The sequence below is a fragment of the Pteropus alecto genome, unplaced genomic scaffold (genome assembly GCF_000325575.1).
Source record: "Pteropus alecto unplaced genomic scaffold, ASM32557v1 scaffold50, whole genome shotgun sequence".
In the NCBI taxonomy this organism is placed as follows: Eukaryota; Metazoa; Chordata; class Mammalia; order Chiroptera; family Pteropodidae; genus Pteropus; species Pteropus alecto.
This window is the reverse complement of record NW_006431918.1, coordinates 2,660,743-2,686,923: the sequence shown is the minus strand read 5'-3', so window position 1 is coordinate 2,686,923 and position 26,181 is coordinate 2,660,743. Positions and strand designations below refer to the sequence as shown.

The window sequence follows — 26,181 nt, the reverse complement described above, 5'->3', positions numbered from 1 at the left end:
TCATCAGTTAATGTCTTCAGTGCCTAGAAAACACATTTTAAGATTGTGTTTTCGCAGTGCAAAGAGCTCCTTTCTGCTTTATTTCCACTGAAAAAATATCTAAACATCGCTTAACAGTTAAAAAAAAAAAAAAAAGTCTGTGGTCTTAACTTGTACAGCTTTTTTAGAGGGTTGTTATTTTTGCTTTAGGTAGGTGGCCAGGACAGGCCTCGGCTCGTAGACGCGGTACAGGAAACCTGATGGGGTCTGAATGAGGTGATCTTTCCCAGCCTAGCGCCCCTTTCACAAAGATGTAGGAATCAAGAGTTCAAAAGGCAGAAGGCTTTACTCTCACCACAGTGGTAAAGAGAACTCTGACCTCTGTGAAAATTAGACCTTGGTGTCAGCATCTCTGATTTTCAGCAGAGCCTGCATCTTTCAGAGACGCTCTGACAACGGAAGGAGATGTCTAAAGACATTTTTGCTGTTCGGTAATTTTTCACCTGCATGTGCTAGATCTCTGTAATAGCTGGAAAGGGAAATGGAATCAAATGTGGGTGATGGCAGGGCACTCACAGTTACGCAACTCCGGAGCCACATCTGCAGTCGCAGCAACCTAAAGAACCACGTGACTCGTGGATGATCGGTAGAACTGAGTATAACGTTGCATTCGTATAGCAAAATTACAAGTCTTAAGGATCCTCTGATTAAACATTAATGGACCCACGTGAGTAGAGAGCGGCAGTGTGAACGTCGTTGCCTTAGAGAAACGGAAAACCTCTAAGATTAGACACATCCAGACTTTAAAGAGCGCTTCTATGTCTCTTCCTGTTATCTCTTTTTTGGCTTGGAACTCTATAGAGTGTTTTCGAATACATGATTTTGAATAATATGTCTTGACAAGTGAAGGATAATCGCATTTACCTAGTAAAGAGCAAGATAGCATGTCATACTCAATAATTATTAGATTAGTTTTGGATAGTGCTCAGGCTTCAGAGTAAACTCCTTTTACTAAGACAACCACCTGTAGTGATACATTTGTAACTGGTTTATCAAAAGCTTAACTCAAGAGACAGACCAACATAACATGGCATTTCCCCCTCTCCAATCATTTAACTATACTCTGATAAATGTTATTTTTCATCTCTTAACTGCACTTGGAATTTCTTATTTTCCCAATAACTTTCATGTATTAAAAAGTCCAATTTGGGTAGAATGTGGTAGGTGGGGCAAGCAATGCACCCTCTGACAACACCTAGAAACAAGCCAGACATGTTACAGAAATCAGGTTTGAAAACATCAGCAAGCTGTGAAAATAATGACAAGATAAACTAAAATTCCAAAAAAAGGAGAACCTTTGGGAGTTGAGCTCTCAGGAGCCTATGATATTTCCTCTTTGGGCATTTGCTGATTCTAAGACTGGGATGAAGACGAGGCCTTTGGACCCGGCGCTGTTGTTGCTCAGAGGAGGGGCATCGGCAACGCTTTCAAGCAGTTACATTGAGTGAAGTGAGAAACAGACTTCAGGGGCCTCAAGTCAATGCCATTATTTATCAAAAGAGACCTGCTGAAATCTGAGATTTGCAAGATACTTAAGAACCAGCCTAAAGGCTTATAAAAAGCAGAGCGAAAACTCCCACTGTTTCTCAGTGCCTTGCAAACCAGGGAGAGGGACCTCAGAGTACAGACAAGAGACGAAGCCCTAAGAAGGTGTGAGGAATTGACACTGAGGGACTAAAAAGTCAGTTTCTTACCTGGGGACATTTATAGATGCTCCCTTTAGCGGAAGTCTGAGTATCAAGGCTTTGCTGAACACAAGGTGGAAGCTGGTAGACAGAGAACCCAGCAGAGATTCTGGGTTTCGTGTATAGCTGAAATGACACATTTGGAGAACAAAGGGGACTCCAGCTCAGAGCTGGTCTCCCTGTGAAAACGTTTGCCAGATTTTGAAGCTGTGTGGGGCGCAGTGCAAAAGGCGTGCTTAGAGACGTCTGAAAACTCTGGCGTTCTTTGAGGGTTGAGGAGCAAAGACCAGCTGGGCTCTCGGTTGAAAGTCCCAGGGGGTCATGTGCGACAACTGATAGACTGCATGGCGTAGTTTGCCAGGGCCACTGTAGCAAAGTGCCACAGACTGGATGGTTTAAACAACAGGAATTTATTTTCTCACAATTCTGGAGTCTGGAAGTTCAAGATCAGGGTATTGGCAGGCATGAGTTCTTCCGAAGGCTCCTTTCAGACGGCCACCCTCTTGCTGGCTCTTCACGTGGTCATTCCTTCGTGTTTGCACCCCTGGTGTCTCTTCCTCTTCTTATAAGGACACCGGTTCCATTGCACTGGGATTCCACTCTAATGGCCTCATCACTCTGTCTCCAAATGCAGTCACATTCAGAGGTACTAGCAGTTAGGGCTTCAACATAGGAATTTGGGGTTGGATGGGTGGGGAGTGGAGGGGTTGCACAGATGGAAATTCAGCCCTCAACACCGAGTCTTACCACAATCCCAGCCCAGCTCTGATGCAAACCAATCCCTGACTTGATGAGCAGAGCAACCCTTCCCATCTGCATAACAAACGAAAGGGCATCTCTGATTGAAAACACGATCTGAGTTCTTACAGATGCCTCACCTTGAAAAAAATTACTAAAATAGCTCATAACCAGAAGAATAAACCCCATCTCTTATCCTAGTCATGTTTATGTGCAAATAGCTATCCGCCATTCTCATCTGTGACCTATTTTGCTCCTGAGTGCTCTTCCAGCTCAGATCTTCTCAAACTTTAACGTGCATTTGAATTACTTGAGAACCTCGTTAAAATGAAGACTCTGATCCAGTAGGTCTGGAGTGAGCCTGAAACCAGACTTTCTCTGAGAAGCTTCTAGTGGATGGTCCTCAGACCATCCTCCTGACCAGCTGAAGACCAGTAGGTGCTGAGTGTGCACACTGAAGTTTAAGAAACAGCTCTGCAATTCTGTTAATTTTTTTTTTTTTTAACTTTTTGGCTATTTCTTAGTATAAGGCATCCTAGGAAATACAATACCAATTGAGCATCTTCCTCTTAGAAAACACACACTGTGAAAGGAAGCTAAACATTTCTCTCCCAGTCAAGTTTCATGTGTTGGAATGATAAGGCGGTTCTGTGTTTTATTCCAAGTAAATGTGATGATATCATATACCCTTATTTGAAATATATAGAGAATTGGGGTAACATTTTAATTGAGGAAAAAAGGATGAGTTTCAATGACACATTCATTATTAGAGAACTTACCAGATGGGACAGCAGTCTAAGAAGAGGATCTGGGCCCTCTCCCTGTCCCAAGGGTGTCCCTCCACCACTGCCAACACCTTCCGCTCTGCCTTCCAGGGGAAGGTTACCCCCTTCTCCGTGACCAGTGAGGAGATGCATTTGCACGAAGCCCGGACACGGACACCCTGGTGTGTAGAGTCATGGCAGCACGACCTTCCTGTCTCTTGGTCTGGATGCCCAATGATGTCCTAGCATTGGAGGCCACCCCACTCCCTCGTTCTTAGTTACTCACCTGTGAAAATCACAGCCATCCTCACCCTCCTCCCACCCCCAGGGCACTAGTGCCCATGCTGTCTTTAACAAGGCTGACTAGTTTAAGAAGCTCTTCTCCGTGGATCTGGGCACTGGACTGCCATTTTCAGCCACTGCGGTGGGAGTCCAAGCAGCCTCTTGCTTGGGAGCAATGAAAGTTTATGAACTAGTCTGTAGAGATTGGATCACATGGTGACTGTAACTCACTATATGTCACCTGGTTTCCTTTCATCTTTTTTTTTTTCCCAAGGTAAATTTTGTATGGAGAATTTTGAAATTCTGAAGTTCATACAGAAGGAAACGAATTTGTTTAATATGAACCTGAACAAACGTTCAGGATGGAATATATCATCTTCTACATGATCGCTCCTGTTAATTGATCTGTCTTGCTTTATTTGTTATCATAAAAGTCTAGACGAGTTAAACAAACTTCGAATGTGTAGTCATGCAGACGCTCTCCTGTTCCAGAAAGGGTCGGGGTAGGGTGCGGTGAAGAAAAACAAGGAGAAGAACTGCTAATGAGACCAAAAAAGGGAAAAAAAAAAATTCCTGAGGAAGGCCAGTAAACCCTGGGAGGCATGACCCTGAAATATTCCACATGCAGCAGTGACAGCCATTGCTTCGTCCTTTCTTCATCGAGAGGCCTCATCTAAATCTGCCCAGGGCTTTTTTTTTTTTTTAGTGACATATTCCTCCCGGTCTCTCACGCTCCCTGTCTCTCAGGCTTCCTCTCTTCTTTCCTCTGATTTCTCTTCCCTCTACCTTTCTCCTTTTTCTCCATTCTCTCCTCGTTTCTTCTCTTTCTCCTTCCCATTCTTTGTCTCATTTCCTCTCTCCCTTCCTCTCTGTGTCGGGTGTTGTCCTAAGTCTGAAAAGATGTAATACAATAACCAATTCTTAACTCCATGGGAAAGAGAACTGACACCAAGGCAAAAGACGACTGGCATAAAGAGGTTAAATAATCCTCCCAGCACGACGGCAGAGTTCGGACGGTTCACAGGTCTCTGATCATGTTGCTCCTGCACCTGGATCGTTCCGTGATTTCTTATTGCATATAAATTGCATAAAGCACCACGTCCATAGCATGACAGATGGTTCTCTACACAGCAAATGGCCCCAACCTCTCTCTCCTTAAATGTGTTTACCTCTTGCCACTTCTCTGAGGGTCCCCATGTGATAGCATCAACAGAATATTCACTTTCTCAAACATGAATGGGCTTTTGTAACTCTATGATGCATGTCCATTATATAACACCCTGCTGGCTTTGTCATATCTTTCCTTGCCTGAAACTCCTGCTTATCCTTCAGAACCCACACCATCTCTTCCCTGAAGCCTCTCCTAACACTCACAGGCTGAATCAGTTACTACTCACTCTGAATGCCCATAGGAAAATACTCACATTTCTATTTTAGCTATTACAGTATATTGAATTATTCATACACTTGTCCCACCCACTAGACTCTGAATTCCCCCCGAAATTCCAGTGCTTGCCACCTAGTTTATGTTCACTGCAATGACGGATATATATTATGCATCATTGAAGTGTGATCTATATACCACAATATCAGTAGTATTGACCTTAAATATAAAAGTTTTAGAACTATACATATATACTAATTTAGACAAATGTTTCACATGAAAACCCGACTTTATAACACTTAAATTGGTTTACAAAAGTATCGTCTTTCCATTCCTCTAAATCAAAAGCTCTGCTAGTGATTTAAACATGCCTTTATTTAGGAAAATATGACATACATGTACTCTTCAAAAATACCTCTATTATGTAACAGAAAGCACATTTTCTCTCTACCTCTCTTCTTCACACACACATATACAGTGGAAATGGCAAAATTGTCTGTGAATATCTTTAGATTTTTTTGTAGTATATAGCTTTGGCTTAAGAATTCTCTTTTTTCTTTGTAGTTTATTCATATTTATAAAGAGTGAGTGTTCTACCAATAAAATTAACATAAATTTAGGAGATTAATTACCATGTTGCAGGAATTGTATTAATTTTAACTTCATTCAACATTAAATCACAGTTTATATGTGCATACACTCTACTCGGTCCTATATATGTTAACTCACACCAATTTCTGACTTTTCACTTTATTTCTTAATTCAAGCATATCCCTTTGGATAATGTTATTTGCCTGTCAAATATTTTCTTAAAGTGATGTATAAATAGGTTGCATTTGTGTGCATATTTATTCATTATAGATAGATAGATAGATAGATAGATAGATACATACATACATACATACATACATACATACATACATACATACTGCAACTGCATTCTAATATATATTATGTGTATATATTCCTGTATACACATACTATGTATATATAGTCCAGTCCATATATATATATATATAGTTCATATATAGAAATAGTATATAGTCTATATGTGTGTGCATATATATAGAATAGAGAGACATTATATATCTCTATGTATCTATCATCTATCTATCTATACATATACATTCACTATATGGTCCATTACAGCCCACGATTAATATATAGTTTCTTCAGCCTTTGAGGCCAGCAATGATTTTCAGATAATGACACTGAATGGTACAGCTGAACATTCTGGACTGAAGACTATTGATGTAGCCACCAAACTGCACATGCTCTTAGCCAGTGAACACATGAAATCCTGAGTTAAATGTTTTCTGCAAATCGTGTTGTTTGTCCTGTTGCATCTCTCTTGTCATTTATTTTGTGCTGTGGTGAACAATTTTTCGTCATAATGACTGACAAATTGTGCAAACGATAGTGCTCGACCTGCCATAAAGAAACAAAGAGAGAACATTAAGCCGAAGCTAAAATGCACTGTTTTATGGTGGTTTGGAAACCATGTTAAAGATTAGCAGGCCAACAGGAAAGAGCTGGTTCACATCTTTTGACATTATAAGGCTTATTTTAAGCATCCCTTCAACCTGGGAGAACCAACCCGGCAGGGTTAGGTAGGTCAGGATTTAAAGGATTTGAAGAGAAATATTATTGGCAGCGCTGCACCTCCAAAGGGATTTTGTTAAAATGTTGACCTGTGTGTGTCCCTGGGTCCCCCTCTCGCATTGATTCCCCCCAGCCCTCTGTTCTCCAGTTAAACAGAGTGTGCTTATATATTGGTCTCTATGTCTTAACTTGTTTATCTCATCCTTCAAATTAAGATATACTAGATTTAGGCTTTATGTTTTGTCTTGCTTTTACTAGCTTTTTTTCTTAAGTGAGAAAGATAATTATGATTTCTTTTCATTTGAAATATATTTTCTTAAATAGATGTGGATGAAAAAGGGCCCACATAGTAAACCTGACAGGCTCAGGGGAGGCACGCATGGTGGGCCTTACAAACCCAGAGATTGCAAGTAACCATACAGGGTGGTCTGAATGTAAAAATTGCTAACTAAAGCGGGTCATGGTGGGTAGTCTCCTCCTTAGGCCTGTAGCTTCCTTGACAAAGGTCAGTCTTTACCTTTGAAATTGTCTATTGTCTATGTGCATCTAAGATAACATACCTTTGAAATGTCAGTGGCATGTCACCTGAGATGCACATAGACAATTTTCTTTACTAGTCCCATCGAGGAAAGGTACAACCACCAGCACCGGAGCATGAGACCCATCGTTATCTTATTGTCCACATACCATCTCTCTGCACTGTGAATGTTAACTATCCTGTACCTGCCAATGTAAAAGAAGTGTGTGTCTCTCAGTTTGGGTTTTTATCCAATCCCAGAGACTTCTCCACGCTGCTTTCTCCCGCCCCCTTAATCTACCACCAATGGATTTCATGCAACCCTCCTTACGTCTCCCCTTGTGATTCTCATGTATAAAATAAACTGCAAAACTGCCATTCTCTGGAGCATTTTCTCAATCCGTTGAGATTTTGCTTCCCAGCAACTCTCATCAGTTTGGGTCAGATAAACTTATAAGACTTTTTCTTAGGCCAGACATTCTTTCGTTGACAGAGAGAACCATAAGCTCAGCGGCTGCACATTAGAATCAATATCCAGGGGCAGGAAAGAGCACCAAAAGTTTGAAAAGGTCCCCAGGTAATTCTAATGCACAGCCAGGATGAAGGATTACCACTTAGCAGAAGATTTATCTCTACTTTTTATTTCAGGTGTTTATATTTCACTTAAAATGCTTTTCAAACATATGAAAAGCCTACCCAGGTGACTAATTATTTTACACTATTTTTCCTTCCTTCCCCCAATTGAGAATTCAAGTGAATCTTCATTTCAAGAGAATCTAGATAATGGTATCTGACAACTTGGCTCAGAATTCTCAAGTAGGAGTGATAACCTATAAGGACTGTGGGTTTGCGGGGCTCATTCAGAGAATAAATACTTATTGAGAATGCATGGAATAATTTCCTGTACACCAATTCTGTCCTTACCTTTGAATGTTGACTGAGGGTTGTGTTAGAGAAAATTAAAGGTGATTCTCCTAAGAGCCAGATATCTCTGTATTTGACAAGTGGTGACAGGGTGAGGCTCCAAGCAGCTCTGTGTACTTAGGAAAATCTGGAAGTCTAGGAACTATAAAAGGACAGCTTTCTTGCTCTGCAGTGGATGTTGCACACAGGTACTTCAGTAATGATTAACCATGGAGTCTGAATTGATGCCAGACGAAGCAGAATAAAAGCCAGCACCTGGACAAAGCTTCTGCACTGGTTTCTACTCCAGTCTCATATAGAAAATGTTTGTTTCTCTCCATAGGTTCGAACCAGTGTCCTACATGAACATAAGGATCCCCTGCCAGATATTGGGGTAAGTGTTTCCTCTGTTTTGAAAAGGCACACATATCACTTCTAAGTTAATCATTTGGATTTTCCCTGGCCTCCTGCCAGGTAGCTGACAAATAGAATTGAGTTAAATTAACAGGGTGTGACTATGCGAGGAGGCTCTGTCATGTACCTGCTGAATTATATAGAATTCATCTCGTCTCCTGAAAATCTTTCTCAAATGAATCCATATTTAGTTCCGCTGGCAAGACAGGAGTCTAGAAATTGCCCTGCAGGTAGCTGAGATGCAATTCAGAGCCAATGTTCCTGGACCAACAGGAGGCTGGGGAAATTGCTGATGTGAGCTCTGCCTCATCGGGAAAGAGGCAGAGAACCAATCACCGTAGGACTATGATGTTTCCTACTTCCCACCCCTTTAACAGGTCAGAACAGTTATGCAGATCCACGTACGTGAAAGATCCTGCTGAGCTTTTCCTGCTGCACCTGAATCATTGCGTCTCCAGCTTTTAGAAGTTGGAAGAATAAGACAGCCATAGGTGGTTTTGGCTTAGACAAGGCTAGAGTAGGCAGTGGCAGCTCCCAAAACGGTAGCACAGCGGGCTGAGAGGGATCTGTGCATTCAGAGAGGAGGACAAAGTCCAGAAACAAGCTGGGTTCTAAGAGGCCCTGGGGCAGAGCCAGCCAGAAGGCCTAGTTGAAATTTCTTGAAATCCCACAGGCAGTTGACAACTTCCCCTAGTCTGAGTGCACCCCCTTTCACTACCTCACTGGCAGCAGCCCCCATCCGAACCTGCCAATGGCACCCTTCAAAAATATGTACCCAAACTGAAGTTGAATTGACTGAGAAAATGGACAGCCATCTCTGCATCTGACAGTGTAGAAGGAAAAAGGCACTCGATGCTCTCTCATGCCTAACGCGAGCTTCCGCTTCCTCCCGGGGGACAGGCTGAGTACCTCTCCTTGACTCCGGTGACTCCCCATGCTTTGCTTTCTACCTTCCCTTTCACTTCTTGTGCTGCTCTCACCTCCACCACCGATCTCTGTGCCCAGACTTCGCTGGCTTTGTTTAGTTTCTCCACGGAGACTAGGAAGTTGTTCCCAGCCCCAGGCCTTCATCATCCAGGCCATGTGACCCCTCTCCCTGCCCGGGCCACTGTTCCCCACTCCTCCGCCTCCCTGCCCAGGGCTCAGGGCAAACGCTTTTTGCCTATGACCACCCAGGCACCATCCTTCAAACCCGGTCCTCCACTGAATGCTCTCATCACGCCCTTTACGCTTCCTTCATCAAACATAAGACCTTTTGACATTTGTAACTATTAATAAGTTAACACATTATTCTATAAGGAATTCCATTTATTTTTTGAGGTTCGAGAAAGAGGAGGTAGCTTAAATTTTGCTTCTCTAACTGCTCACCCTCCCCTAACTGCTGCGCTTAATCTCCCTTGCTCGAAGCTTTCATGACATCAATTGTATAAGTTTCCCCCTTTTTTTTTTTTTTTGTATTCAGATTCTTGAGATACATCTCATTCATTCTAAATCTTGAATCTTCTTCTCTGATTTTAAATTATTTTCTTCGTCCTCTCCTCCCGCCGTTTTCCACTACAGGCTGGGCGTCTCCGTGCCTCTAGCGACTTGAGCTGGGAAGGGAGCGTGGTCTGATTCTCACACACGTCCTCCCTTTTCTTCCTCTTACTGCTCAGCACTGTGGTGAGGGGGAAGGGAGGGGAGAGGTTCTTTCTGGGCTTGCCCACGGTGAGGACGAGATTCCCTTCCTGCTGGTATCAATGCTTCTCAGGCTAATGCGGCCTATTAGTGTTCTTTGTGTGGCAGACATTGAAATGTTGGCTCTCCCGTGAGCACAAATATAAACTTCGTGTCTCTTTTTCTATATGAATAGTTCATGTATCCAGTTTCTCTTCCTCCTGTGGGCTGGGAAACCATGTAACCATAACTGTTAGGGTTGACGGTGGAAAAAAAAAAAGAAAAAGAAAAAAAAAAAAACCCTGGCCTCTGAAAAAGGGTCGGTCCGTTAGGTTATATGAGAGACGATTGTGTGTAGGGTTGACGGTGAAAAAAAAAAAAAAAAAAAAAAAAAAAAAACCCTGGCCTCTGAAAAAGGGTCGGTCCGTTAGGTTATATGAGAGAACGATTGTGTGTCAGCCTCATGCTATCAACTTCAGCTCTTCAAAGAACTCTGAAAACTTACACCACAGGTCCTGTGTGCAGTTTCCTAAGAATAGGTCAAAGTATTATTGATATGTTCATTTAATCTCTAGACCAGCACTGTTCAATAGAAATATAATGTGTGTGGGCCACAAATGTGTGCGACATGTGTAATTTTAAATTCTCTGGTAGCCCAGGCTTTTGAAAAAGTAGGAGGAAACAGATGAGATTAATTTTAATATTTTATTTAACTCAATACTACATATACAATATAATCATTTCAAGAGTGATCAATACAATTTATTAATAAATAATTAATAGATTTTAATCATACTCTTTTTTTATGCCATGTCTTAAGAGATAGATGTGTATTTTACAGTTAGAGCACTTCTCAATTTAGAGTAAGCGCAAGCTGGGGCTCAAGCTAGTGGCTACCGTTTGTATGGTGCAGCTCTAGGTAGGACTTGGAAATCCTTGGAACACCTCTACAAATTGTAATATAAAGGAAGCCCATATTTTGAATAAAGGCTTTGTGAGATGAACATCCATGATGGAGATTTGGTCAGCTCATGGCGCCTCGTGTAGTACTACTCGACTGGGGGCCAGTCGGACCTGCTACAGGGAGGCATACAAGCCCCATGAGCATTCTGGATATCTGTGACTTGCTCAGAGTTCTTGCAAACACTGGTAAAATAAACTGTTTATGTGTCCACTCCCCATAGAGAGCAGCCAGGGAATGAGACAGGAGCTTTGCTTTTTTCCACCCTGCTTGATATCACTCTCCAGCCAGGTGAGTGATTGAAATCGTGCATCAAGCAATTTAATGATCATCTGCTTTGGGTGCTTGGACCAGAATGATAATTGTGAGTGTTGCACTGTTATGAGCAGGCAAGAAAGGTCAGAGCCACATGTTGTGCAGGCAGAGAGCCTGTCGAAGGAAAGGGATTGCCACCTGTCCCTGAAATGAGGCACAGCGTGATGGGGATGAAAGAATGCTGAACCAAAAAACAAGAAACCTGGATTTGAACTTGACCTCTGCATATTAACTAGTTCTGTGACCAGGTATAAACTATTTAACTCCTATGGGCCCTGGTTTTTTCATCTACAGACTGGCAGTGGCTTAATAAGCCTCCACATTCTTTGATTCTGGGTAGACATTTCTTGGGCCCTGATAAACATTTGACATGATCTGATAAAAATTTGAGCTAAAAGGAATCATAATAACATGTGCTCTGCAATAATAACTGAAACAGACTATATAACCTTTGTATTTTTTTCACTTTTTATCTATATATCTACATATAGAGAGATATTTGAAATATATATATTCATTGCAGAAATTTCTCATAGACTATATTTTTAAATACTCTGCCTTTTAAAAAGATTTTTAAAGTGGACTTATAATAACACTTTGAAGTCATCTGATTTCTGGGTGTATTATATTAATCACTGTGCAAGCTAATATTCATGGAATGCTTCCTATTTTCCCGGCAACGTACTAAGTACTTTTCCTGAGTCTCTTTGACTCTAATAACAATAGCTTTGAGAAAGATACAGAGATGACATGAACTTTTTCCTACACAAACTACAGTCTAGAATGGTGGAATAACTCATCTAAGATCACAGATTTGTAAGGGAAGAAGACAGGAAAGCAAGGCCTGGCAATGCCCGTCAGTGGATGGCCAGGCTAGGGACTGGGAGAAGTAATTTAATTGCCCAAATTTCTATTTTTAAACAGAATTACTGATTTAGGACTACACTTCAGACTTCTGAGCTCCAACTCTTACATTTTTTGTCTGTCTTTTTAATTTTTTCTCTAATACCGGAGCTCCTAGTTTAAAACCTTTAAGAAGAGAATTTTAGAAACAGCAACAAAGGAGAGATGGAAAACATTTTTTTGAGTTATATTTATAATAACAAAGACTTTTTAAAAGGATTTTCTTAATTTCTATGATTATGATTACAGTGGCAGCAAAGATGGAATAGCTTGATATTACATTATTTTTTTTCCTTAGTTTGAACAAAATTATTCATTTTACATTCTTGTGTGCTATTTGTCTACCTTGGGAATTCAAGTTTCACAAATAGAGAAGATTATTTTTTCTCTAATTCATTCTTTCACTAAGAATCCAATAAACATTCATGTAAATAAATGGTGTGCATTCCAACTTTGGGGATGGAAAAGTCCTAGTTTTCTTTATCTTAAGATGAAGCAAATACATGAAAACCTGCAAATAGTAAACATTTAGGCAATTTCACTCTCGGTGTTATGATATGAAACAATGATATATTGTTTTGAAAGTTGGGAATTTTATTAATGCCTATTATGCAACATGTAGTCCCAATATCCAGTTATCTTTAGAATAAATGAAATAGTATTTACACTTAAGTAACACCTCCTCTGGTTTATCTGGTTTGACACATTTTCATACTGTAATGCTAGGATGTCATTTCTGAAATTGATCTTTACCATGTTGTATTATTAAGCTCTCCTGTTATCCTTTGAGATTAAGCATGTGGCTGACAGTTGTGATGGAAAAGATTCACTCATGGGCATTGTTCTTGGCAAATTGCAAGCACTCACAGTGCAGCAGCAGTAGGCATACTATGCAGCCCCTACATTCCGGGCACTGGGCTTTGGCTCAAAGATGGACAAGCCAAAGTCCTGCTTCCCCAGGAACTCCTGGTTTGGTGGACAGGGGAGGCAGTCAACGGCTTATGGTCACAAACTCTCTTTGCAGCTGTGACTTATGGTGTGTCTGTAGGGTATGTCTGAAAATAGCCACTCCACCTGTCTCTTCCTGCTACATTCCTGTCTGAGGCATTTGCTGCTGCTTTTCTTGCTGAATATACCACAATAACATTCACGACGTGTGTAGTTTTTTATATTAATTCTAAAACCTCTTATCTCTTCAAAATCTCAAAAGGGAAAGAAAAACAAATTTGAAATTTCGAAGCATTGTGAAATTTTTGATCATTTAAGAGTTTTCTTTGAATGAGGGTAATGAGAAGTGTGAATTTACACTGAAAAACCTGATTATCAGTGAAAGAAGAAGTGAGATAGACATCTCCTTAAAATACAAAATGCTAAAATAAAATTCACTCCAGCGGTATATAATCAGCGCACTAAAATGTTTTGATGTCCTATTTTCAGTGAATTATAGTAGTTTACGACTATCTGCAGAAAGAGCATTTCTCCTATATCGAATAGTATCGCTTACTTGAAACTAGCGCCTGTGCATTCATTCATTCATTCATTTGTCAGTACATATTTATCACGTGATTCCTGTGTGCTAGGCAGTGAGGGTTTATCAGAAACAAAGCTCCTCGTGCAACTTCAAATGTCAATTATTTTGGGGGAGGTACAAAATAAGCAGGGGTGTGTGTGTGTGTGTGTGTGTGTGTGCGCGTGCGCGTGTGTATTTGGTGATAAGTGCCAACAGAAAAATTCAACAGGACTGGGAATAGAGAATAAATAGCAGAGTGTATATATGAGAGAGCAGGAGCTCTCTAGTGTAAGGGTGTTCTAGTAGGTATCTCTGATGCTTTCATTCAGTTGCATCTCTCCTAGTCTTTCTCTGCCCCTTGGTGAAAAGTCACCCTAAATTCTACATGCTTTGTTCACACAGCTCTTGGATGTTTTTTTCCTACCTTGATTCACTCTGATTTCATCACTCATCAACCTATCATCAGAGTTTACTGCTACAAACCCTCTATTTTCACCTAATGTTCTTCGCCTAATAATTTGGTCTCATGTTCTTCTGACTTTGCTGACTTAGTGCCTCAACCAGCTCTTTGAGTTTCAAGTTAATTAATTGGGTTATCATTACTAACGTACAAGCATCTTCAGCTTTAGAACTGAGTGTTATTTCAATCGTTTGTCTTTTAAGCCTTTTGGGACAGTTCTTAGTTAGAGCTTTGAAAGAGGGAGGAAAATTCTGAGCAGAAGCTTTTTGTCTCTAGTCTCGACAATTGCTCACTGTAGATGCAACCTTTTACATAAAGAATAACTGCACACTTTCCTCTGAAAAGACTCATTTGGTTTCCAGTCTCTCACTGTAGTGCAGCCTGGCAACAGACCTATGAAGAGAGATTGTTCTGGAACATGTAGTGTTGACTTCTTGAAGCATATTACAATGTGTTAGGCAGCAATGGCATTGGTAATACTATGGGTATGATATGTTCATGTTTACTTCTTGACCTTGAGACGAGAATGAGAAATCCTATTTGTGTTATACCATAACAATCGTGACTTTTAAATCAGAAGTTGCCAGGAATATTAAAAAGAGATGAAAGATTTTTATCTTAGAAAAGAAAAACCAATTTCGAGTTTTATTCTTTACATTATGAGTCGAAGAGTGTAGAAAGTAGATATTCATAGATAGTCAATACCCAGTATGATAGGTTAAAAAAGCAATTTTAGAAAATATAACTGAATAAGTACCATTCTTTTTTGTGTATTGGGATGAAATTGTCCCATGCTAGCATAGAAATAACAAAGGAAACAAATGCTTTTAAACATTGCTGTGGTGGGGGAGAAATACAGCATTTCTATTTATAACTTGTGCAGAGTCCCACATAAAAATAGCTCCAACTAACAGATTTGCTCATATCTGGAATACAAAGTTGTTGCTGCCAGTGACTTGAGGAATTCTAATAAGAACGACGACGGCATTGGTAAATATTGAAAGTTTATCATCTTTCTTTACCCCGGCTTTGATATGGGGAGAAAATTAGTTAGTGAGAAAAGTCCTGGCTTCTGTATTATACATTTTGTTATTTTCCAGACTATTCATCTCTATTTTTAATGAAAAGGATGCATGTTCGCCCCAATGACTTCATCCCATGAGGTGGTGATAATAGTGATGCTTGTATCTGTCAGTGAAATGTTTGTCGGGCTAATAGATTTAACATTTAATTCTTCTAAAGATGAATTTTGAGCGATGGGTGTGAGAGCAAAAATATTAGGCGCCTCAGAAGTTAATGAAAACCATTCTTTCTCTCATTTTCAGCGAAGCTTCCTCGGCTATGCCAGTTTTAAAGTGGGGGAACTTCTGAAGTCAAAGCAGCAACTGCTAGCCCTGAGCCTGAGGTGGGTCTCTGTCCGCAACAATGCTGTTGAAGTTAAAACAGCCTGAGATATTTATTGAAGGCTGGTTGAGTTTGAAAATCACAGTTCTTGCAAATGGTTAGATGTTAACTCTCAAATGCCTTGCCTTCTCCATTGCAACAAGTTACATTGAAACAGCCATCATTCAAGTTCACATATCAGTTTGTGTTTCAGGTTGTCAAAGGTTATCAGCCCTTATAAGAAAAAAAATATTATGTTATTACGAAGGCAATGAAATTCTTTGAAAGTAAGAAAGTAAATAGAAACGATGAGCATGCTATTAAATAATTTTTGTTACTTATCAAAATGTTACTTTTCAAATCAAGTACATTTCTAGGATTGAAATAGGTTGATTAGAGGCAACATTGCAGGTTTATGATACTAGAAGATAAGCTAATTATTCTCTTTTTTCAAGCTTATTTTGTTGTTATACTATTAAATATAAAACATAAGCTAAAATAGACTCATATGAAAACAGACAGTAGATCAGAGCTAATTTTGAGTATGAGTACAATTTGTTTTAATATGTAAGATAAGATAACAATTTTTAGAAAGTTGCATGGTGTTTTAATACTAAGAAGCATATTAAATGGAATAAATATTTCTTTTTTAACTTTATAATAAATTTGAGACAGTAGTATGTTGTTTTTTTAACCGCATAATAATTTTTATAATTATGTGTACATGGAAACTAGTACCTTGCAATATTCGTATAATAAAAATGAAGATAAAAATGGGAGAGAACCCTATTTGCAATCTTAGACGCTCTCCTTTTGATGAAACATAGATATCACGCTCCGGGAAGAGACGCTATCTTGAATTTGTTTGCCGTCTGACCCGGCCCCCAAGGACCCACTTGTAGCCGACGATTTATCTTAGTAAAGAATCTGTGACTTATGCTGGAATCTGAGCTGCTGGCACTCTCCTTTTCTGACTTTTCCTGATCCTTAGTTTTGCATTTTGACTTAAGAGGTAGCACAAAATAATTTAGAGTAATTTACATTCATGTGGAAAAATACGTGTTGGTGGGTTCTGATGAGGCCACCATCTTCTCTCTGGCTTCCTTGAGGCTGTGTCTTTTAAACATCTGTTATTGTTGTTGTTGTTATTGTTGTTGTTGTCATATTTTATTTGGGAAGGCATTTACTATTTTTATAGTCGTGTGGTGTTATTCTCAATAAAATTTTGTTGTGGTTATTTTTAGTTTTAAGTGTGTACGGGCCAGCTAAAACGTTTAGCTTTCAATGTCACTGAAACACGGAAAATACCTATTACCAACCTAGCACAGTGGTTAGATCTGACCCATGTGGCTGAATTCACATGAGATGTGAAACGCTGAGCTAATTTAGAATGACTGTCAGAACACATGTTTTCTAGATGAGATGCATAACACTCTATTACTCTTTTTGCTGACTGGCGAGCTTCAGTATCGTTTTTATAATAAGTGTCATTAACAGCAGCACACTACACAACAGTTAGACACTGCCTTTGAAACAAATCAGGAGACCAGAATTTCTTAATGAAATGAAAATTAGTGAACACATACAGTGCCTTCAAGGGAGGCTAGGAACAAAAGGGTCAAGTTTAGGGTACGACCCTTGGAAGGAAATAGGAATATAATACTTGGAGATTTAGAGGATAGCGAGACAAATTTCCGTTTTTGATTTTAATACCCCTGATTCCTATTCATTTAATTTTGATCATGTGTAAGGAAAACAAATTTAACAACAAAGAATTGTGTTTTCTAGGAAAAAAATATCATTTTTGAAAACCGATTTTGAAATGGCTAGGTTATTATTATTTTCGTCTTGTGCTTTGCCAAATTTGTGGCTTTCTCTCGCTATAAACTATTACAGACTTATCATAGCCTTTGACTTCTGGTGCTTCATGTTTTCTGCTTCTGACATAATTTATCTTTTTTCTACTGATTTGATAGTCTCTGAGGTACTGACTGGGAAGAACATTAGCTCAGGAATAAGAAGCATTTTGGGGGGTGTATGTTTTGTTTAATTTTGTTTTAACTATGCATTTGTACTGATATTTGACTTTTATTCCTTTCACAGTCCAATCATTTTTAAAACAATAGAATTCTCAGATTGTTATGTTTTATAATACACGGATGTATGAGAGAGACTATTAAAGAAATAAATATTAGACTTCTACTCTAAAATTTTCTCTATTTTATGCAACATTTATATGTGTATTTCATGTATATACATATGTATCATAGATTGTATTGTTAGAGATGTATTTGTTCATATATATGATTTTAAGACTATTTTGCTTTCTCACAAAACATGAATACTTATTTTCTATTGCCAAGTATTCGTGCTTAGGGGGTTAAGGTCCAAATTATAAGGGCTTTAATTCTTTTTTTTTTTTTTTTTTTTGGTGTTTTGTTAATTTATCTCCTTAAATACACACATACACACACACACACACACATGCACACACACTTCAATCTTGTTGTTTCTAAAACTGAAAGAATAACAACAACAATAAAAAAACTCTATATTTTTAAATCTCCCAAAGGCATGTTCTTAACTTGAGAGATGGGAGCGATAAGGGAAGTCACATTAAGCTATGACATATAGTTTTCTCCATAAGAGTGCTCAGAGTAATAAAGAAATGAAATTGTCACTAGCATCTCACACGATGGGGGCCCAGGCATGCTCCATAGGCCACGGGGCAGTGGATCAGAATAAGTTTGTTCCTGGAATCCTTTGAGCACGTCTGAACCCCCACAAGCCGAGACCAACCTTGGACATAGACTCACAATAGAGTTTTAAATGATAATTTTTTTCTACTCGAATGGAATTAAACTTGTTGAGAGTTTTAATTTCCGACCATTACACTTTTTCTGCATGCAAAAAAAAAAGTTACATTTTTTTACTTTAATCACCAGATATAGCGTTTTTAAAATTATCCATATGATTGAATACTTCTGTAACATCTTTCTTATCAATAGCAACTTGAACTTCAGAGATGATTTAAAAAATCATATCCATGCATCTTAATAGTCCTATATATTCTGAATACATTTCATTTTCTTTTAAAAATCTTCCAGTTAGCTATTTTAAGTACCAAAACGTAAGATTGCAGCAGAAAGTTCTGATGGCTTCGCAACACTAATTCTTATTGCACATCTAAAACATTTTCCAAATTAAATAAGGTCAATAGACATTGACTCGTGGCCAACGACCCTTTTTTGAGAGAGAATAGCATAGTTATGATTAATTATAAAACAGAATAGTATGAAACTTTATTGAATGCACCAATGGAAAAGTTAGAGAATGTGATGGCATGTGAAAAGCTGACTTAAATTAATGATTTTTGCATAGAATTTACATCACAAACCCTGAATGCAATTCCTAAGAACACTGTGTTTTTCCTTTGGGAGCGAACAAGCAGGACAACAGGCAAGTCAATAACAAATGCACACTCATGATTGATGCAAACATATAAGGGAGATCCTCATATCCTGGAAAACTTTCTCTTCTGTGCTTTTGGTGTCATTCATGTGAAGATGACAGGAAGCACCTCCAGGACACCTCTCCTGACACTGACTCAGACCTCACAGGCATGTTTGAAGGGGTAACCAGCACTATGTGAGCTTTACGATTTAGCCTTTCAAATATCTTATTGTATTTGATCTTCTAATAACCTTACCTGGAAAATGATTTTATTCCTGTTTCATGGATATGCAAACTGAGAAACAGTATTTGGACTTCCTCAGGTCACACAGCTGAGACAAGGTAGAAATAGAGATTGGGAGAAAAGGATTCTTGATATCAAGGATTTCCTAGAGAATATATATTTTGTTTAGAATCTTAGAATTAAGTAATTTTAGAGATCAGAAGAGACCTTGACACTTCAGCTTCTTCTTGGATCCCTATTGTGGCAGGAACTCACGCAGGGGCCCCTCACTCTTCCATTTTCAAACAAGTCAGTGTTAGAAAAGGATTCCTTATTTTAGCCTAAGTTTCAGCGCCTTGCTGTGGTCCCAGCTCTCCTTCGTGGATTGATGGAGAACAAATCTTGTGCCTTTTCTCTGTGGTTGCATTTGAAAGCAGCTGTTTTGTCTAACTGTAAATCTTCTCTCTTTCTTTTCCTGAGGAAGGGATATATGGTAATAGAAAGAACACCAGACTGTCATATTAGACTTGGGTTCAGATCCCAGCTCTGTCACCAACCGTGTCCCCTCCTCCCCCCAGGCATGTCTACCCTTTAACATCCATTAATGGAAGTAGTAATGAACTCCCTCTCAGGTGATTCTGAGCAATTAATAAGTGTCGTGATGTTCCATGCACTTCCTTACATTAGAGAAAAATGCTCTAATAAATATTGTCTTCTTTGCTTCCTTTTAGTTTGCTTGCTTAGTTTGTTGAGGTTTTTTCCTTAAAATGTGACATCTGTGATTCTCTCCATTGGTCAATGGCAGAGAAGTTGATTTAATCTTTGATCTAAACATACTGTTTTTCCTACTTGAAGAATAGACCCTTACCTAAAACCTGCATTCTAGCTTTAATCACCCCGACATCAGATATGGCTTCTTATCAGGTACAGATACCAGCAAGAGGCATATGGAGAGCATTTTGTTTGGTTGGGACAGGCAGCATCTCAATAGTGTTGAGAAAAAATATTTGTTTTGGCTTAATACTTTAGCAATATAGCACTGAGTTCAGGACAGAAATTCATAAACGCAGACAAGTTTCAATTGCTTTTAGAGTTTACTGATGCATTTTATTGCTGAATATGTAAAAATCTGCCTACAGAAGTAAATTCAAGTAACACCTCTCAGGACTGGACTGTGAGAACGAAGGGAGACATCAAGCACAGAAATAGGGGCATTTGAATTAATACAAGTACATCCATTTATGTACCTGTGTTAATGTCCTTTAGGAATACTACTGCTTAAAATTATCAAAAGGCTCTAACGTGAGCCACTTTTTTGTAACTGTTAAAATTACATCGGTTTATTGTAAAATTAGAGAATGCAAAGTATACAAATATTATCAGGCGAGGACAACAGAAAAGTCGAAAGAGCCCATTATTTAGAAACATCCCTGAGCCCACATGCTTGCTTTCTGTCGCATAGCAGGATGGCCGATTGCTTTTTTTATTTGTGAAACGGAGACAGCAGTGAGTTGTTATGAGACTGACATGAATTATTAATGTGAAATATTTACAACAGTGCCCAACACATAGTAAGTGCTCGATAAATGCTAGCTATAATTTTTCTCTTTTTTTGTTGACGAGTTCTCTTGCCTCAGGGTATGTGCGTGTGTGCGTTTTCAAGTGAGGATTAGACATATCGTGCTCAACCTATGTTGTGTATCTGCTGTGGTATCTGATGCAAAGCGGGTGCTCATCATGTTCGTTCCCTATTAAACTTATTATCAGTATCATTATTTACCATTCATTCCACTAGACCATTTTTTCGTTTATAATTTAAATGGCTCTGCAGTTGTATAGTCTGCATTTTTCTTTATGTTCCTAATCCATTTTTACAAAGCTGTAGGTGTAACCATGAAATCAATTAGCACTTAATTTGCATTATTCAAAAGATACTGTATTTGTCAGATTGCAAAGTAGAGTTTTCAACCACAGATGGGACAACACATAGGTAGAGTGCATTTTAAAAGCTCCCCCACTTGTATAGAAAAGCCTGAAATGTTTCCTCTTTTAAAATGCAAATCGCATAGAATTCATAGCTGTGCACAAAGGCCTACCTGCCTAAGAAGTCTGAGAGCTAATTTAGCTTTGAAGATAATTTTCAGGAATGATTGGGTCTGAAAGGAATCATATTTGACCTGAAAACTGTGTATTGGATTTGCCCGTATTTACCAAAGTCACTTTCATCATTATCGGCCTGCGTTTCTGTGGCTCTGGACACGTTTATATCAGCAGTTTGAACACAAGACGCTTTCTTCACGGAGCACCTCTTCGCAGCTTGGCAGATGCCGTGTCCTAAGAAACACAGCTCCGTAGTTTAGAAAATGCTGATTTAAAACAACAAGAACAACTTACTTTCCAGAGAAATACATGAGTGACTGTATGTATTTATCCACTTTTTCCTACCATATGCATATTCTTTAATGTGGCAGGCATACGATCTTCACTCCAAGGCACGCTAGCTTCTACATACGTATCCTCCACACCTACACACATGCCCTGTCCGTATGCAGTTACTCACCCCTGTTTGTCCCATTCCCATCACAAGTCTGCAGGCATTGCCAACTGCATGGCGTTTTATGCCCAGGCCATCCCCTACGTACACACCAATTTGTGAAATTTGTACAAATTGGTACATAATTCTGGGAAGAGAGTGATAAAATACATGCCATGTCTTTTATGTTCATTGACAGATTTTTTAAGCTTGCATAAGTGGACACACACTTATTTTCACAATCACCTAATGCTATAACTATCCCAAACTGAACTGAGCTCTTCCCCTGAAAGTGCTGCCTTTTCCTTTCTTGCTTCAACTAAGAACCGTTATTTTCAACTCATCCTTTCTAAAATTCTTATCTGATGATGCTTTTTTCCTATTTTGGACCCTATATTCCTTCCCGCTCTCTCCCCTCCAAATGAGCAAGACTTGAATATGAGCATATGCAAAAACCTCCGCTGAGATGTATGAGACAGTGAGTCTGCTTTTCAGCCTCATCTGTAGACACATACATTACCCTTGACACTAATCACCATTTTCTTTCTCATTTATAGCAACTTGTATGCACTTCACACTTCCCTAAAAAAAAAAAAAAGTGAAGTCAGAGTCCCTGAATTTTTCTAGAAACCTTTTGTCTGGCGGTTTTGAGCTCACTTTCAACTTTGGGCAGCAACAGAGTACAACACTGTTTGTATGTATAGATGATGCAACTCAAATTCTTCCCCACACTGCCTTCCAATTATTTTTCCTCCATTTGTGGAATCCCTTGCCCAGGGAATAATTACATTCAGAAAACCCTGGTATTCTCCAAATTTACTCTCATTAAGAACTGAGAGGCAGCAGTCTCCAAGCATATCAGTGAAAAGGTCTCGTCACCATGCCTTACCACAGCTTCCCATCAGCTCCTCTATTCCTCTGGCCAAAGGACCACATATCTATCATCAGGCTTTCAAGTAGGGGCTCAAAGAAGCAGGTCAGAACTTGTCATTTCGGCTCCAACTTACAGAAGCTAACAACCCCTAGAAGGGCACTGTTTTTAACTGTTTTCAACGAGGTTTGACTTTGCTTTTTGATTTATACTTTGTTCTACTTAATAAATATGAGTGAACTGTGCTGGAGGTATCATGCTGGAGAAAACAGAGACAATTACCTGCCTCTTGACAAAGTATTCCTTCTGATAGCATATGCTCTAGCCCAGGATTTTCTACCCTAACTCGTTAAGTGAAGTTCACTCATGTCTCTTGTTCTATGGCATAGCATGGCTGTCTTATAGTAACCGAGTGCCTCAAAGTGATTCTTTGCAATAAGTCTTCGATAAGATAAAGAATTGAGTCAGGAAAAGGAAGAAGAATACAATTTTATGGATGAAATATAGGGAAACAAAATACACAAAAATAATGATACGCGATTTCATGAAGGTGGAAGGGAAAGAAGGGATCAAAGATAAAATGATAAGAGATAAGAAGAGAATAGGCAAGTTTATTTTGCTTTACTTAATTACATTTTATACTAATATAAGCAAAGTGTTTTCCTCAAGGCTGTGCTGCAATGCGGGGTAGTTACCTCTAGCAATGGGTCCAGCCTACATTATGGGTGATCAATTGTATTCAATACAAAATACTAGATAATTAAGGAGCCTTATTTATAATATCATGTGGCACCAATGAGTTTGTTATATTATGGGACAATTTTATCCTCTTGCATAGAAAGTTTTTAAAATTAACAGAAATGATTGAAGGCAGGTTTAATTGGGCCTGACATAAATACCACTTGGCCTATATTACATTATTAAAATATCAAATGAAATCACCAAATTCATTCTTAGTTATATGCTGAATGTTACTTCTTTCTGATGTTCACATATATAAATCGGAAAATAAACAAACACATTCCTTTAAGACCTAATATAAAAATTGATTTATAAAAACAAATTTAAAGTGCCATAATAAACTTGGTCTAATCCTCATCCATCCATCAAAGGCCTGAGCAGATAACTTAAATTTTATTTTATTTTTATCTTCTCTCAACATCTTTGCAGACTCTCTAATTCGAAGCAGGATTAAAAGTTTCAGTCCTCAACTTAGTAATGGTGTATAGTGGGGATTATTTTTCTCTTATCTAGAATCAAATTGAAGATTTTCCAGGGATTTACACAGTAAATAGGAGAGACGTTTTCCAAGGATGCTTGGCTTTGCTTGTTTGTTGGGCACACTTCCAACTAACACTAAATTTCTCAGCTATTGAGACTAATTTCTAGTTCTAGTAGAAATGCATTGCTTCCATGACCAAATGACAGAGCCTTTAAAGCACTTTAAGGTTAAGCCTGTGATTGTAACGTGGGGGAAGCTAGAGTTTCATTACTGTCACCAGGAGTTAATTACTTTGCTTTAATTTCCCCATATGTCTACTAATGATAATAATACCACTGAGATGAGCTTAAATTATGGATTCATAAGCCAGATTTAAAGTAAAGGGTCCCTTTATACTTAAATAGGGGGAAAATAAGTTTACTACCTACTCTTTCTTTCATGCCATCTCTGCTTTCCTCAAACGCCCACTAGTCTTTGAAGGAAATACTATTTGAGTGATTTTACCTTTTTCGCTAAGTTCATTTGAAAAATATATTGAGATGATAAAGGATTTCTTAAGGCTCCAGCGAGGGGAAAATGGAAAAAATAGATATAACTGGTTTCATAATATTTGTTATGAAATTATAGATTTTTTTCTCAGAGACTGTTTCTATAAATTCTTTGAGTTCAGAAATGCTAGTCATGAACTTGAAATGAAGTGACATAATTTTCTTTGTGTTTCAGAGCTAAGGTGAATAAATAACAGGAATATATATATATATATGTATATGTGTGTGTGTGTGTGTGTGTGTGTGTGTGTGTATAAAATTTCTTGGAGAGTGTTTTTCCTTTTTTATATCCCACAGGCTCATTCCTCAATTAAATTTTTACAAACTTTTTACATAATGCCTTCCCTACAGAGAGATGGAGTCTGAAAGGAAGGCTAATGAATTTCCTAGTGATAAGGAGAGTTTCCTTCTAAAATTAATTTTAAGAATAGAATCCCAGACAACTCTGAAACTAGAGAAGAGACTTAGAATGGAGAATAAGTCATTGTATAACTGCACATGGTTACTTATCCTGGGAAAGAATTTCTCCTTCTATTTTGAGTCACGCACATTAATAATCACTGCATAGCTGATTCATGAAGTTACAGTGCAGGCTGTAGGATGGCCACGTAGACTGCCTGTCACATTAGCTGGGACTGGAAACCAAGTCACATCACTCCTAAGAACCGTGATCTAAATTTTACCATTAACTAGACATATTATTCCAGGAAGTAGATCTTTTTGTGCTTCAATTTTGGTCAATAAGTTTATTGTTCTTATCTGAAAAATCTTCATAAAATTATAATGGTTTAGTTTAGCTCCCAACAGCCCGCTCCAAAGGTCTGAGGAAATTGCTTTCTAAGCTACCCGGTCTTTTCTTGAGCAGGAGACATTTGAGCTCCTGGGTGGGAGCTAGTCACCAGAAAGACTAAGACATGATTAGAAGCTTGGAACTTTTGGCTCCACACCCATGAAGAGATGAAGATAGAAGCTCCTGGAAGGTCAGGACACTTCCAGACCTCACCTTATGTATCTTGTCATCTGGCCATTCATCTGTATTCCTTATGATACCCTTTATAATGTAAAGAACTGGTGAACGTAAGTGCTTTGCTGAGTTCTGTGAGCTATTCCAGCAAATGATCCAATCCAAAAAGGGGGTCATGGGAACCTCTGATTTGTAGGCAAGTCAGACAGAAATTGTGGGTAACTTTGCTACTTATTGCCCAAGCAGCTAAGTAAGTAAACAAATAAATAAACAAATTACCATTAATTCATCTTTTGGTTTTCAGAAATAAGTTTTTAAAAAATCAGCCTTCTGATTCCTTCTTGGACAAATCTCAGCACTGCTGATGACTCATGATGTGGCCTTGAGTCTTTCACTTAACCTCTCTGGGCCTTAGTTTCTACCAAATGAATTGGATGATACTTAAGATTACTTTCTGCTCAAGCATTCTCCAATTTTATTCAGCACTGAGTTCTGAGGAGTTTATCTTAGAATAAAAGAGAAAGTAGCTGCATCCAGGGTTATTTAAAGCTATTAAAAGTTTTATTTGGAACACAAACTTCAGTTCAGTTCTCAAAACTTCACACAAGGATATATAGCATTCACTCTCGAATTGAAAATTTTTTTCATCCCGTGACTTTTAATTTTTACTGTTTCTGCTTCCTGTGAGAACCTCAGCCTGCTGAATACCAAAACTTATTCTTTTTCTCACATGGTTTCTTTTTTAGATATGTGGTAGATATGTTCTCTTATAATCAGAAAATTTAAAACAATGCTTTAAAAGGGAGATATTCAGATGAAAAGTTTGGCTTTCTCACGCACTTTATGTTGAA

General features: G+C 38.6%; 1 protein-coding gene across 2 annotated transcripts in view; it reads left to right on the top strand.

Moving 5' to 3' along the window:
• INPP4B (inositol polyphosphate-4-phosphatase type II B) overlaps positions 1 to 26,181 on the top strand; it is a 557,392-nt gene that overhangs the window by 354,778 nt on the left and 176,433 nt on the right. For both annotated transcript variants that reach the window (XM_006906232.3, XM_025042642.1), the window contains 2 exons: positions 8,258 to 8,308; positions 15,459 to 15,538. In XM_006906232.3, the coding sequence (XP_006906294.1) occupies positions 8,258 to 8,308; positions 15,459 to 15,538 (131 nt within the window). The remainder of the gene's footprint in view (positions 1 to 8,257; positions 8,309 to 15,458; positions 15,539 to 26,181) is intronic.